This window comes from Lissotriton helveticus, chromosome 3_1, assembly GCF_964261635.1.
Source record: "Lissotriton helveticus chromosome 3_1, aLisHel1.1, whole genome shotgun sequence".
Classification (NCBI taxonomy): domain Eukaryota; kingdom Metazoa; phylum Chordata; class Amphibia; order Caudata; family Salamandridae; genus Lissotriton; species Lissotriton helveticus.
In genome coordinates, this window is record NC_136061.1 from 291,429,882 (window position 1) to 291,445,348 (window position 15,467).

Here is a 15,467-nt window from a genome sequence, read left to right on the forward strand (position 1 = left end):
CTGATAATGTTGTTACATTTTACAAAGTTGATAACCCATTTAAAAAGCTTCTTATTTTACACATAAAACTATGAGTAAAATCTGCTCATGTATTTTGAGGATTCACTCTTTCTTTCATATCATGCCTTAAAACCATCATTGGTAATGTAAATCCTATTGCCTTTTGTATAGTGAAAGTTTTAAAGCGAGTTTCACAAAGTACAGCATGGAAAGCAGCCGCCTAACCTCCCTTAACACAAACAATAAGTAAAGGACGGGGGTAGTAGCAGAAGGAACATCACATGATTCTATCACACCTACAGGACTGGTACAACACAGGTAGCTAAACACTAGAGATGGAGAGAGATGAGTTAAATGATAGTTGTGAATGGCTCCCATAGGAAGCCATAATCCTGACTAACTGGATCAAAATCCAGGTGCTGACTGCAGAACAGTCACAACAGTGGTTAACCATCTAATTAACGAATATTGTGACATCACCCAGGGGAAGCACTCACGCCCTCTTGGTTCTGGCCCACATCAAAGTTATAAGCGACCCAAGTGCAATTGTGGAAAGGCAGATCTCGGTCCTACCTATCTTCTCTAGCCTCTTCCAGGTCTCCACAGAGCCAAGGGAGACAGGAGAAAGTAGGCGATGCTGAACCGATGCCGAACAACCTCTTCCTGTCAGCACAGGTCTCTGCAGACCCGCACTGAGAGAAAAATGAAGCCACACTCACCAGAGGCTCTTACAGTGCCATCTCTCTGGTGAGATGGCTAAAAAAATATTTTTTAGTTTGGGCTTTTTGTGAGGGTGGTGGAAGGCAGGAGGCCAGGAATTCTTCTTTCCTGTTTGTGAGCGGGCCTGTGGGTTGGGAAAACATCACCATGTATTCCTAGTGTCTTACATGTTAAAAAGTCCTTGCACACTCCTCATCACGGGCAAAAACAATAGGTGATGGACAGAATGCAGAACATTGTCATACATTCACCCCTGTACAAAGATCTGGGCCTAAATCCATCGTTTTTTTGCACTCCACGCCACCCCAGGTCAGACATGGCCATATGCAAATCAGCCTTGACCCTGTGCCTCATGGGAACAGTCCAGCCCGAACTGCCAAGCCATGTCTTTCCTGGACCGGAATCAAGCATCCAAGGACCGGTTTCTGGCTATCAGCGTCATCAGCCTGGATAGCTTGACTCCAGTGGTGTGGAGAGCATGAGACTCACGTCTGAGCATACCCATCCCACTCGGGGCGACAAAGGCAAAAACAACAGGTGATGGACAGAATGCAGAACATTGTCATACATTCACCCCAGTACAGAGATCTGGGCCTAAATCCATCGTTTTTTTGCACTCCACACCACCCCAGGTCAGACATGGCCATATGCAAATCAGCCTTGACCCTGTGCCTCATGGGAACAGTCTAGCCCGAACTCCCAAGCCATGTCTTTCCTGGACCGGAATCAAGCATCCAAGGACCGGTTTCTGGCTATCAGCAGTCATCAGCCTGGATAGCTTGACTTCAGTGGTGTGGAGAGCATGGGACTCACGTCTGAGCATACCCATCCCACTAGGGCGACAAAAGCAAAAACAACAGGTGATGGACAGAATGCAGAACATTGTCATACATTCACCCCAGTACAGATATCTGGGCCTAAATCCATCGTTTTTTTGCACTCCACACCACCCCAGGTCAGACATGGCCATATGCAAATCAGCCTTGACCCTGTGCCTCATGGGAAAAGTCCAGCCCGAACTGCCAAGCCATGTCTTTCCTGGACCGGAATCAAGCATCCAAGGACCGGTTTCTGGCTATCAGTCGTCATAAGCCTGGATAGCTTGACTCCAGTGGTGTGGAGAGCATGGGACTCACGTCTGAGCATACCCATCCCACTTGGGGCGACAAAGGCAAAAACAACAGGTGATGGACAGAATGCAGAACATTGTCATACATTCACCCCAGTACAGAGCTCTGGGCCTAAATCCATCGTTTTTTTTGCACTCCACACCACTCCAGGTCAGACATGGCCATATGCAAATCAGCCTTGACCCTGTGCCTCATGGGAACAGTCCAGCCCGAACTGCCAAGCCATGTCTTTCCTGGACCGGAATCAAGCATCCAAGGACCGGTTTCTGGCTATCAGCCGTCATCAGCCTGGATAGCTTGACCTTGTGTGTTTTGCTGTTCACCCTGTGTGGGAAGGGTATATCTGAACTGGTGTGGCGTGGTGAGCAAAATAATGATGGATTAAACCCAGATCTGTGACTGGGGGTGAATGTTTTGCCAATGTGCAACATTCCGTCCTTCACCTTGTGTGTTTTGCTGTTCACCCTATGTGGGAAGGGTATGCCCAGACGTGGGTCTCGTGCTCACAGTGCCACTGGAGTCAAGCTATCCTGGCTGAAGACGGCTGATAGCCAGAAACCGGTCCTAGGATGCTTGATTCTGGTCCAGGGAAGACATGGCTTGGCAGTTCGGTCTGGACTGTTCCCATGAGGCACAGGATCAAGATTGATTTGCATATGGCCATGTCTGAACTGGGGTGGCGTGGTGAGCAAAATACGATGGATTAAACCCAGATCTGTGACTGGGGTGAATGTTTTGCCAATGTGCAACATTCCGTCCATCACCTTTTGTGTTTTGCTGTTCACCCTATGTGGGAAGAGTATGCCCAGACGTGGGTCCCGTGCTCACTGCGCCACTGGATTCAAGCTATCCCGGCTGAAGACGGCTGATAGCCAGAAACCGGTCCTAGGATGCTTGATTCTGGTCCAGGGAAGACATGGCTTGGCAGTTCGGTCTGGACTGTTCCCATGAGGCACAGGATCAAGACTGATTTGCATATTAAACACAGATCTGTGGCTGGGGGTGAATGTTTTGCCAATGTGCAACATTCCGTCCATCACCTTGTGTGTTTTGCTGTTCACCCTATGTGGGAAGGGTATGCCCAGACGTGGGTCCCGTGCTCACTGCGCCACTGGAGTCAAGCTATCCTGGCTGAAGACGGCTGATAGCCAGAAACGGTCCTAGGATGCTTGATTCTGGTCCAGGGAAGACATGGCTTGGCAGTTCGGTCTGGGCTGTTCCCATGAGGCACAAGATCAAGACTGATTTGCATATGGCCATGTCTGAACTGGGGTGGCGTGGTGAGCAAAATAACGATGGATTAAACCCAGATCTGTGACTGGGGGTGAATGTTTTGCCAATGTGCAACATTCCGTCCATCACCTTGTGTGTTTTGCTGTTCACCCTATGTGGGAAGGGTATGCCCAGACGTGGGTCCCGTGCTTACTGCGCCACTGGAGTCAATCTATCCTGGCTGAAGACGGCTGATAGCCAGAAACCGGTCCTAGGATGCTTGATTCTGGTCCAGGGAAGACATGGCTTGGCAGTTCGGTCTGGACTGTTCCCATGAGGCACAGGATCAAGACTGATTTGCATATGGCCATGTCTGAACTGAGGTGGCGTGGTGAGCAAAATAACGATGGATTAAACCCAGATCTGTGACTGGGGGTGAATGTTTTGCCAATGTGCAACATTCCGTCCATCACCTTGTGTGTTTTGCTGTTCACCCTTGTGGGAAGGGTATGCCCAGACGTGGGTCCCGTGCTCACTGCGCCACTGGAGTCAAGCTATCCTGGCTGAAGATGGCTGATAGCCAGAAACCGGTCCTAGGATGCTTGATTCTGGTCCAGGGAAGACATGGCTTGGCAGTTCGGTCTGGACTGTTCCCATGAGGCACAGGATCAAGACTTATTTGCATATGGCCATGTCTGAACTGGGGTGGCGTGGTGAGCAAAATAACGATGGATTAAACCCAGATCTGTGACTGGGGGTGAATGTTTTGCCAATGTGCAACATTCCGTCCATCACCTTGTGTGTTTTGCTGTTCACCCTATGTGGGAAGGGTATGCCCAGACGTGGGTCCCGTGCTCTTGCGCCACTGGAGTCAATCTATCCTGGCTGAAGACGGCTGATAGCCAGAAACCGGTCCTAGGATGCTTGATTCTGGTCCAGGGAAGACATGGCTTGGCAGTTCGGTCTGGACTGTTCCCATGAGGCACAGGATCAAGACTGATTTGCATATGGCCATGTCTGAACTGAGGTGGCGTGGTGAGCAAAATAACGATGGATTAAACCCAGATCTGTGACTGGGGGTGAATGTTTTGCCAATGTGCAACATTCCGTCCATCACCTTGTGTGTTTTGCTGGACACTCCTCATCACAACATGCACAGCTATATTAAATAATCCAATTTGAATATTGTTTTATAGTAACCTGAAGTGTTCATTAGCCTTAAAATAGGTGCTAAGCCTCATGACTCCAGTAAGCCTAGAAGCCACTTTATTTAAGCTAGTACATCTGCACATTTCTTACAACTCACAGTAACACATAGTTTCACTTTCAATGTCGGCAATGTTGGCAAAACCAAGCATGATTTTACAAAAAACTGGTACTTCAGCAGCATATGTATCTTTACCTGCATTTCAAGGACTTTGCATATTCACTCTGTGAGGTAATCCGGCTCCTGCTAATTTGTTTTGTTGAAGTAATTGTTTCTGTGACGTGTTTATGCTCCATAGACTGCCGAACTCAGCGCTCTTCTCAAGAAACCCACAGCAGACCCCACCGACCTCAAGAACTACCGTCCCATCTCGCTCCTCCCGTTCCCGGCCAAAGTCATCGAGAAGACCGTCAACAAGCAGCTGGCCGCCTTCCTCGAGACGAATGGATCCCTCGACCCCTCACAGTCTGGCTTCCGAGCGAACCACAGCACCGAGACCGCCCTCATCGCTGCCACCGACGACATTCGAACTCTGATGGACAACGGAGAAACAGCGGCCCTCATCCTCCTGGACCTCTCCGCGGCTTTCGACACTGTCTGCCACCGCACCCTAATACAGCGCCTCGGCAACATCGGAATCCAGGACAAGGCACTGGAATGGATCACCTCCTTCCTCGATGGAAGAACACAGAGAGTCCGCCTACCACCGTACAAGTCAGAGGCCACCAAAGTCATCTGCGGCGTCCCTCAAGGATCCTCACTGAGCCCCACCCTCTTCAACATCTACATGAGCCCCCTCGCGGCCATCGCAGGCCAACACAACCTCAACATAATCTCCTACGCCGACGACACCCAGCTGATCCTCTCCCTGACCAACGACCCCGCCACCGCCAGAGCCAACCTGCACGAAGGGATGAGAGATGTAGCCGAATGGATGACGACCAGCCGCCTGAAACTGAACTCGGACAAGACGGAGGTCCTCATCCTGGGCTCCTCGCCCTCCGCCTGGGACGACTCCTGGTGGCCCCCCGCCCTGGGCACCGCACCCAAACCGACGGACCACGCACGCAACCTGGGCTTCATCCTGGACTCCTCCCTCTCCATGACCAGACAAGTAAACGCCGTCTCCTCGTCCTGCTTCAACATCCTGCGTATGCTACGTAAGATCTTCCGGTGGATCCCCACCGAGACGAGGCAGACGGTCACCCAGGCCCTCGTCACCAGCCGACTGGACTACGGCAACGCCCTCTACGCCGGAACCACCGCCAAGCTCCAGAAGAGACTACAGCGGATCCAGAACGCCTCGGCCAGACTCATCCTCGACATCCCCCGACGCAGCCACATCTCCGGACACCTGAGAGATCTACACTGGCTCCCGATCAACAAGAGAATCACCTTCCGTCTCCTCACCCAAGCGCACAAAGCCCTACACGACCAAGGCCCCAGCTACCTCAACAACCGGATCAACTTCTACACTCCCAAGCGCCTCCTCAGATCAACCAACCACGCCCTCGCCGCCGTCCCCCGCATCCGAAGAACGACAACAGGAGGAAGGTCCTTCTCCTACCTGGCCGCCAAGACCTGGAACTCACTCCCGACCGACCTGCGCCTGACCCAAGACCACCTCTCCTTCAGGAAGAAGCTCAAGACCTGGCTGTTCGAGCAGTAACGGCACCCCCCTCCCACCCAGCGCCTTGAGACCCTACGGGTGAGTAGTGCGCTATATAAATGACCTGATTGATTGATTGATTGATTATTGAGAGGAAAGTGTATAAGAACAGTCCACCATTTGCATATATTTTAGCTTTACAACCAGCCAGATGGGCTGTCAGCTGAACTGACCATTGTGACTTATTATTGTGCTGTGCTGCTTGTTATCTGTGCATTAAACCCATGTTAGACTCGTAGTCTTCTTGATGTTTCGCGTTTTATGGGAGGGGGTGTAGGTGACTGGCAGGAGACCTGGTATATTTTTTGGGGGGGATTTGGGAGAGGGTTTTTCCAGAGGATTATGGGGTGGCCATTTGGAGGCCAGTTCGTTATTTTTTAATTCGGAGAGGGTACCTCAAGGGTCAAAGAGGTGGGTGCCAGGCGGTCACATTATTGAACATTGTTTTTTGCATGTTAGATATGGCTCCCCCACTGCTCCTCCAAAGAGTTTAACCTCCCCTGTAACTACGCCCAGAGTCTCCACAAACATGAACGAGACAGGAGAAAGTGGACAGCGCTGTACCTTCCCTGAACACCTTCTCCCCTGTCAGCACCGGTCTGTCAGCGCGGGTCTCTATGCAGACGACTGAAAAGAAGATGAAGTTGCGCTGAGAAGCTCCTCTCACAGATCTCCGGAGGAGATGATCAAGTCACTGAGATGAATGTGTAGGAGATGAATCGGTGACTATGCCAGCTCGGACACCATTGTCACTAATCTTACATTCCCTGTTAGAATCCTGGGAGTCCTGCTGGAGACCTGTTGGTATCTGCTAAAAGCACATTCGCATAATTGAGCTGAGAAGTCACCATTATTTGGATAGCTAGCTTAAGGTCTGTTTTTTAGGAAGGAAGGACTTCTGATTGTAGAGTAGTTTTAATTGAAATCTTACATTTCTCGCCAGCATGGAGGTTAAGATGTGAAAATGTATCAAGGTGGACACCGAGGAATTTCACAGAGAGGATAATGTTGCCTGAAATTCCCATGTCTTGGAATTGGTGTAGGCAACACTCGGCCTTTGCTAGGGAAAGGAAGAGGAATTTTGTCTTGTGAAGATTTAGTTTGAGCTTCATGGCTGTTGGTAACTCTGCCAGGTTGCCAACACCAAAATGTTGATGGCAAGTCTCTGGGAATAAATATGGGAACATGTGAAGTAAAGCCTCATTGTTTCCATGAAAGGCAAATTGAGGAGGCAATAACAAGGAAAAAGCAAAGAACATAAACCCTCAAAAGTAGTCAGCAAAAAGAGTTATTTATGAATATTTCTCCCTGATTACTTCTCATTGATTGCTCTCTGGATGCTAGATAGATACGTTTGAGTAAAATCAAATGCTACTAATGTTATAGGTTTATTTTTCAAAAACAATTAAGGGTGCGATTTATACCCCGCTGTGCTTCTCTGATGTGAATGTCAACTCCCTCATTTGGTATTAATGACATGATCTGTCTCTCTCTGCCATGACGTTTCCTGAAGTCTGGCTTTCCATACAGAAGCAGCTTGATTCTGAGCTTGTGCTAAGATACCAGGTCTGATGTGCAAAGGAAGCTCTTGTTTTTCAGTTTAGGAAGTCAATAAATATTGACCCCTTTCTTACTCAAGAAATGCTTGAGACCGCAAAACCGGTCCAAGATACTTCATATTATTATCTCACTTTTTGTGTAAAATTTGCTGCTGGTGTATTTGGCATTTTGCAGTGCTATAAATAACTAGTGTTACTATTTTTGAATCCAATGGTATAAATATTATAAATTGGAAAGGATGGAAAGTGAAGTTCGTTCTTCTGGAAAGTGCACACAGTATGTAGGTACCAATTTAATCTGAAGAGAGAGCTCAAACCCCTGCTATCGACATCCATTTAGAGGCAGATGTGAAGGCAGGGATCTTGTCCGGCTGATCCATCTCCTCCCAAACCTGCCACATCTACTAGTGCCTCACCATGGTGATTTGTGAGCTTGACTGGCAGAGAAATGGGGAAGCAGAAGAGTGACGTGGACCCTACAGTTCGAAGTTGTAGGAAGCTTCATTTGTCCACAAGCCTTGGGTCTGGGGAAATCGCGGGTTGCCCCAACCGGTCATGAATTTCACTAGCCTAGGTGCTACCAAAGGATCTCTGACACTGAGATTCTCTGAGATTCCCTTTGCACTGTGCACACTCATGGCAGTCCAGGGAACAGAATCCTGAGATTCCTACTTTGCTGTTGAACACTCATGGCACAGTGGGAAGGGAATTCTAGGGACTCCCAGTCCAGTTGTGCACCCTTGCCATGGTACCACCAATCCCTGCAGCCCACCCAGCAGAGGTGGACACCGGTATCTCTATGGATAAGCTGATGTCTACTACCATACAATTCGCAGAATGGCCACAACCTACATAAGGAGATGCCTTTATGATCAGTGGCAAAGCAGAGCTTAAGTAAAGGTCAATTCTAAAAATGGACAAAAATCAATCAATCAGTGGTTTATAGAGTGCGCTACTCACTCGCGAGGGTCTCAAGGCGCTGGGGGGGGGGAACTGCTCTGGATCAGTCGAAAAGGCAGGTTTAGAGGTCTTTCCTGAACGTGTGCAATGTAGGGGAGCGTCTGATGTCAACAGGGAGGGCGTTGCAGGTCTTGGCTGTGATGTAGGAGAACGCCCTCCCGCTCGTCCTGCTTCTGTGGATGCGGGGAACCTCAGCCAGGGCGAGGTCAGGGGAACAGAGGTTCCTCTTGGGTGCGTGGAAACATACTCGGTCGTTGAGGTATTTGGGTCTGATGTTGTTGAGGGATTTGTAGGCGTGGGTGAGGAGTTTGTAGGTGACCCTCTTCTCGATGGGGAGCCAATGGAGGTCACGCAAGTGTTGGGTCATATGTTTGTGGTGCGGTGTCCCTAGTACAAGTCTGGTGGCAGCGTTCTGGATGGTCTGGAGCTTACGTAGAAGAGTTCTGTTGATTCCGGCGTAGAAGGCGTTGCCGTTGTCGAGTCTGCTTGTGATGAGTGTGTCGGTGACAGTCTTTCTGTAGTCGGGGGGATCCATTTGAAAGTCTTACGGAGGATGCGGAGGCAGTTGAAGCTGGCAAAGGAGACAGTGTTGATTTGGCAGTTCATGAAGAGGGAGGAGTTGAGGATTATGCAGAGGTTCCGAGCGTGGTCAGTAGGGGTGGATGGGCTCCCGAGGGCAGAGGGTCACCAAGTGTTGTCCCAGGCGGAGGTGCAGGGCCCGAGGATTAGGACCTCGGTCTTCTAGGAGTTGAGCTTTAGGCAGCTGTCCTTCATCCAGGCTGCCACGTAACTCATACCTTCCTGGAGTCTGCTGATTTCTGGGTTCTTGGTGAGGGAGAGGATGAGTTGGGTGTTGGGTGTCAGCGTAGGATACGATGCTGAGCCCATGCTGTCTGACGATGGCGGCGATGGGGGCCATGTAGATGTTGAAGAGCGTCGGGCTTAGTGAAGATCCTTGATGTACTCCGCGGACGATGTCAGTGGGGTCAGAGAGGAAAGGGGGGAGTCTGACCCTCTGGGTTATACTGGAGAGGAAGGATCGTATCCAGTCGAGGGCGGACCCTTGTATTCCCGCATTGTGGAGCCTAGTGGCTAGTGTGCGATGTGAGACAGTGTCGAAGGCGGCGGAGAGGTCTAAGAGGATGAGGGCTGCGGTGTGCCCTGGTCGAGCAGCATGCAGATGTCGTCGGTGGCAGCGAGGAGGGCGGTCTCGTTGCTGTGGTTGCTGCGGAAGACGGACTGGGAGGTGTCCAGAATGCAGTTTTCTTCGATGAAGGCGGTAAGCTGGGCGTTCATGAGCCTTTCGGTGACTTTTGCTGCGAAAGGGAGGGGAGAGATAGGCTGGTAGTTCTTCAGGTCGGTAGGGTCAGCCATTGGTTTCTTGAGGAGGGGTTTCATCTCTGCGTGTTTCCAGTCGTGGGGCCAGGTGCCGGATGTGAGAGAGGAGTTGATAGTATGGTCTAGTTCGGGAGTGATGGCAGTGGCAGCCCTGTGGAAGATGTGCGGGGAGGCAAGGGTCCGTTGGGGCAACGGAGACTGTGTATTAAGTCACAAAGTTGTCTTATTCTCATAAAGCAAATGGGCTATAGGCAGAGTGGGCTACTGTGATACAGATACTATGAAATGGCAAGTTACTAATAAGTGTGTTTGTAGAAACATTTAAACAGATTTTACATTTTCTCCTGCCCGCTAAACTTGTGACTGACCATACCCCGGCCCATCAGTAATTCGACTGCTTGCCTGGCATGCAGATGACTCGACTTCTATTTATTTTGTCAGCCTTTTAAAATTACTTATCTGCTGAGAAGTCTTCTCCAGAAACCCTTCACCTCAATAGCATGCAGTTCTGAATGGTTGAGTCCTACCTCTTGTGCCGTATGATAGTACAGTCTGCCGACGAATCGCTAGATGCACATCTTTACTTTCAATGGACTGCGGTCGTCGTCTTGCCAGTAAGGCCCAGCTTGAAAACCAAGTGGAAGAGTCCTCGTCTCCGGCCGCTTCCACATCCTACGGTGAGGACACACAGGGTTTCATTCATGGTGTGCAGGCCTTTTGGACTCTGATTCTACAAGTTACATTACACGTGGAACAGGAACTATAACACTATTACTACTACTAATAATAACAATATTGACAAAACATAATGCGAGCTATAAGATTATAACTATATCAACAAAAATGTATGATAACATACATGTATGATAGCAAGGGAGACTGGGGACATTGGACACGTCGGGTGTGTCCTCAGAACACAGGTCCCTTTCCATATAGAATGCCTTTATCACACAAATTGAGTTTCTGTTGTATAAGGCACAAGAATTCGAAAACTACCACCACGAGGATCTGTTTCTCAATTACAGTTTATTTATGATCTTAATTTCAATACATTTCTATTCTTAAACAATTAGCTTTGTAATCTGTATTATTTGGCTATAACCAAAATTTGCTTTTAGTATAATATTCGATTTGTGGTGCTTCATTCAAAGTGAGCTCAAGATATAAACTCAATTTAATAACATTAAAAGCATATGAATCATGTACAAAAATGTAGAATAATCTAATAGTTACAACCAATACCAGTCATTACACAGTGACACAATAATGATAATAAAATATTAATAGGAACAACAATTAATATTAGCAAATTGAACAATGCGACAATGAGAAAATAACATGAAAACAGTAAAGTATGATATTAATATTTTAATAGTATAATGATAATGTAGTAGGATTACTATGATCTAAATTTAATGACATAATAACGGCATTATAATGATAAATACTAATCTGTTGGTGCTGTATGCCATTTCAGAGTACATTCCATCAACTTTAAACTTCAGCCCTCATTATGATGACCTATAGTCGGAGGCTTTCCGACTCTCATCGCAGTTTCAGTGTCGACTGCCGCATTACCATGCAGTCGGTCGAAACTTAAACCGGCCGGTCATTCTGGCTGGATTCAGATGGGCTCAAGGAGCCCGTCAACCAGTTGGAGACCAGCACATAATCCCTATGGACGGGATTTCTGCTTTAGGGATTACGTGTCGGTTTCCAACAGGCTTTCCATGATAGTTCTGATATGGAAAGCCTGCTGGAAAGCAACACTGGGGACCCCCAGCAGGGTCCCCTTCATCCAGCAGCCTCCGGTTGGGGTCGAGGGGGGCCCCTATTGTGTCCCCCTGTTAACTCCAGCACTGCGTGGCAGGCAACCTAAGGTGCCTGCCACACGGTGCGGGGATTAACAGATTCTCCCATTTGCCTATGGGAGCGTGTGCTACGACCAGTTTACGGCCGCAGCACAAGCTCCCATAGAGAAATGGTAGTATGAGACTGCACCATGTGGGGTCACATTGTAATCGCAGTGTCAAGACCACCGATCGGAGGTTGGTTAGTCCCGAGACCACTACGGTTCTGTCCGCCCGACATCGTAATCAGCTCCGAATGTGTGTCATGATGACCAAACTCACAAATATGTTCTTTGTCAAACACAGTCAAAGGTGGAAGTGTAAAATAAAAAAGAAGTGTAACTGTCACCGTGGTGGTGGGGAAGGGGCAGTGAAACAGATTACAGTTGAGGTGACTCACAACAGAACATTTGGCTTCAAAGCACATAGTATACAATGGGAATTGTATATATTGAATATCTGCAAGCCCTTGAGCACACAACCTGTTATTCTCTTGGCAGACTAACCTTCTGTTGCTCCTCACAGCTGGACAAGTGCAGTTCCATGTTGGTCTCTATGTGGCTGCAGGTGTCATTGACAAAACTCATCATCTCAGGGGCCATATCTGTGAAGTCCTCATCTGGAAGTGGAAAAACAAATTCAGTGTTAAGTAATTTAGTACATAAAGTGTGAAACTGAAAACTCTCATACGAATGAAAGAAGCCACGCCTTTCTAAGATAAATGTACTTCTTGGAATTCTAAGTCAGAATTCCCATTTACATAAACGCAATGCAATCTTCATTCCTTCTATCCAGCCATTTTTCTTGTTTCCTTTTCATGTCCATCCCACCAGCCAGTACTAGTTCATTTTATTCACATTTCTCAAGCCTTACACTCAATGATCAGCTGGTGGCATAGGGACTTGTTTGAGGAAGCAGGAAGTCTAATGTTTTGTTGCAAGGCCTGAGCTGTTGACTGGTACAATGTCTCATACCTACCCTCTCACCTAAGAGTGAGTGGGACAGTTGAATGTATTTACTGAGCTTTTGTTGAGTGGTACATGTCAATTTGTGGATACTTCAGAGGAACGTTTCCCCAAGTGTGTCTTATACATATGTAATAGTGTGTCTCTGTTTGATTTACCCTTGTTGTAATCTGATTGAGTAGTCGTTATGGCATCTCTAAGCTATACTCTCTTCAGCAAAGCATCAACATTTAACAATTGCCTCAATATAGTACACATTTTCCTGATGCATGCGTAATGGTAAGTCATTGCAGAATCTGGGTGACATACCGGGTAGCTTTAATGAACAATTAGATGTGTTAATGAATCAAGGGTACACCAGTTGAGGAGGAGTGGGGTGCTAGGCTCAGGGGAGTGGCTCTTTGGCATTGAAAGACCTCATTTTAAACATACAAATAGCTTGCAGAATTAAAATGCCTTTAGGTCTGACAATTGAAGAGTATTGGGGTTACACCTCACATTATGATTAACATACTATCAGTGAATGTGAACCAATGCACCTACAAAATCCTGTACTTAGGAGGCAGATTAGAACTCACACCAGTGAGTATTTTGCTCTTAATGATGACTCAGAGATCACCCCATTGATGCTACGGAATGTCTTTAAGGTGGTATGGAGAAAAAAGAGGCTCGCCTCCATCGCTGAACACCTTAGAATAATAGATAGAGACTTAAAGGCTTGAAAACGAGTTTAAAGATGCAGAGAAACACTATGCCGAAAATCCTTTTTTTCCTTGGTTGAGATGTAATAGGTCTCAGAAGTCAGATCAAAAAAATAATGACAAATATGTTTTTTCCAAAGGATGTAACTAATAGTACCAAGTGTCCACCTGTTCCAACCCAAATACTGAATGTTAATACTTCAATTAGCAACCCGTGGAAAATTGGGGGAAGGGATGAGACAATGAAAAGAGAGTAGGTTGGAATGGCATCAATAGCAGCCGGGATCGTCTCAGAACCATTGCTCTCTAATCTTAAATGCATCAACATATTGGACTCTGGTAAACACGTTTGTACAATCATATACCAGGATAAAGGCTACAGTGCTAAATACACAGAGGAGAATGCAGTTAACAGTTAAGGCTCAGATGAGTAAAGGCCAGCGGAAGGTTGAAAGAAATACCTGCATATAAAAGGGGGCCTTAAAATGTTATAGTATGTTATGTTATACCATTTTATAAAGCGCACAGCTGCCCCAGAAAAGAAACGTCCCAGAGCTAACAGCAGCAAATTAGGAAACCACAAAAGAAAGACAACAAGACCTAAAGCGTAGCGAAGAGGTGTGTTTTAACTGCCTTACGAAATGCCAGGTAATTATTCATACTACGGATATATATAGGAAGAGAGTTCTAGAGGTGGCAGCCAGTGTGCGGAAGGAGTGCCCACCAGCACGCACCCTCCTCACCCTAGGAACAACCGCCAAATGTTGACTCAAGGAACGGAGTTGGCGCGTGGGTGTGTAGGGTAAAAGCAAGTTGACCAAATTGCCAGGAGAGGAGGAGTTCAGAATTTTAAAAGCAATGCAAAGGGACTTGAACTCCATATGACTGGCCACCGGCAACCAATGTAGTCGCCGGATAGCACTAGAGGTAGAGCAAGTTCTCCAGTATTGAATCTTTCATAGATTCACATGCTTGTATCTTTCCCGTCGTCATGGTGGGAGTCTCACGGTAACAGAATGACTATAGCAATATCATAGAGTAAAACACTGCATAGAAAGTCCCATAGGGGACCATTATATTTGGTTCCCAAACCACCTCATTATTTGGACTAGAACTCAGCCAATCAGCTGCCAGCCCTGACATCACACTCCCCAGTAGAACCATCATACATCATATTTCCAATCGCCTTCATGTGAAGAGGAGTCTCCCTGAGCTCTGCTCAGTTTACTTCCTGTGAACTTTTCACCTTGCTCAACTGAAAGTTTTCTTATTCTGGATTGAGGTACTGTTTTTTCCTTTAACTACAATGGCTGAAAGCTCTAAAAAGAGGCTTTTCAGGCCCTGCAGATCCTGTGGAAAACCTAGACTTTATTCTGAGGATCCACATAAGGATTGCTTATACTGTCCGGGAACAGCGTTTACAACGCAACTTTTACCACGCACTACCTTTACCATGCAACTTTTACAACGCAAGTCGTTACAACGACTTGCGCTGGGGGGCACTGTAGGATAGGGAATAATTTAATTTACTATCCAAAACATTCCCTACTATCCACGGGGACTGGAGTTGGAATAGTAAATTAAACTATTCACTATCCAGCTCCCCCCAACGCAAGTCGTTGTAACGACTTGCGTTGTAAAAGTTGCGTGGTAAAGGCATGCATTGTAAAAGCATGCGTAGTAATGACATACATCCATACTGTCTCAACCCTAAACATGTCCCTAAAGACTGCAAGCATTGTTGGACTTTTTTGGCTAAAACCTTGAGGGACAGGGAGGCACGTTTATTATTGTGGCTTCAAAAGAAGAAGTCCACTACAGATTCGGACTCGGAAGAAGAAGTTAATCCTCAGACTCCCAAGAAAAGAAAGTCTTCTGCTCCTGAAGAGAAATTTGTTGCTAAAAAGCAAAAAAACAAAGAAAAAGAGGCTTCTTCATCTTCTTTGCCTCAAACACCGTTGAAACGACTCTCTGTTTCAAGGGATGTGTCATCTGCTCCCTCATCCAAGGTAGGAGCATCTCCAGCTGTAATTCCTGTCAAAATGACGACGACACCGTCGACGATGACGATTTCGACGACGACAGCTTCGACGACATCGACGACGAAGACAACGCCGTCGACGAAAGATTCGACGCCGATCTCGTCGACGGGAAGA

The 15,467-nt window shown here is 47.4% G+C and overlaps 1 protein-coding gene across 2 annotated transcripts in view; it reads right to left on the reverse strand.

Moving 5' to 3' along the window:
* Nucleotides 1-15,467, reverse strand: part of LOC144822378 (uncharacterized) — a 1,092,528-nt gene that overhangs the window by 862,730 nt on the left and 214,331 nt on the right. For both annotated transcript variants that reach the window (XM_078679823.1, XM_078679822.1), the window contains exons 5-6: nucleotides 12,152-12,264; nucleotides 10,323-10,467 (exon numbers count right to left, since the gene is read on the reverse strand). In XM_078679823.1, coding sequence (XP_078535949.1) covers nucleotides 10,323-10,467; nucleotides 12,152-12,264 — 258 coding nt within the window. The remainder of the gene's footprint in view (nucleotides 1-10,322; nucleotides 10,468-12,151; nucleotides 12,265-15,467) is intronic.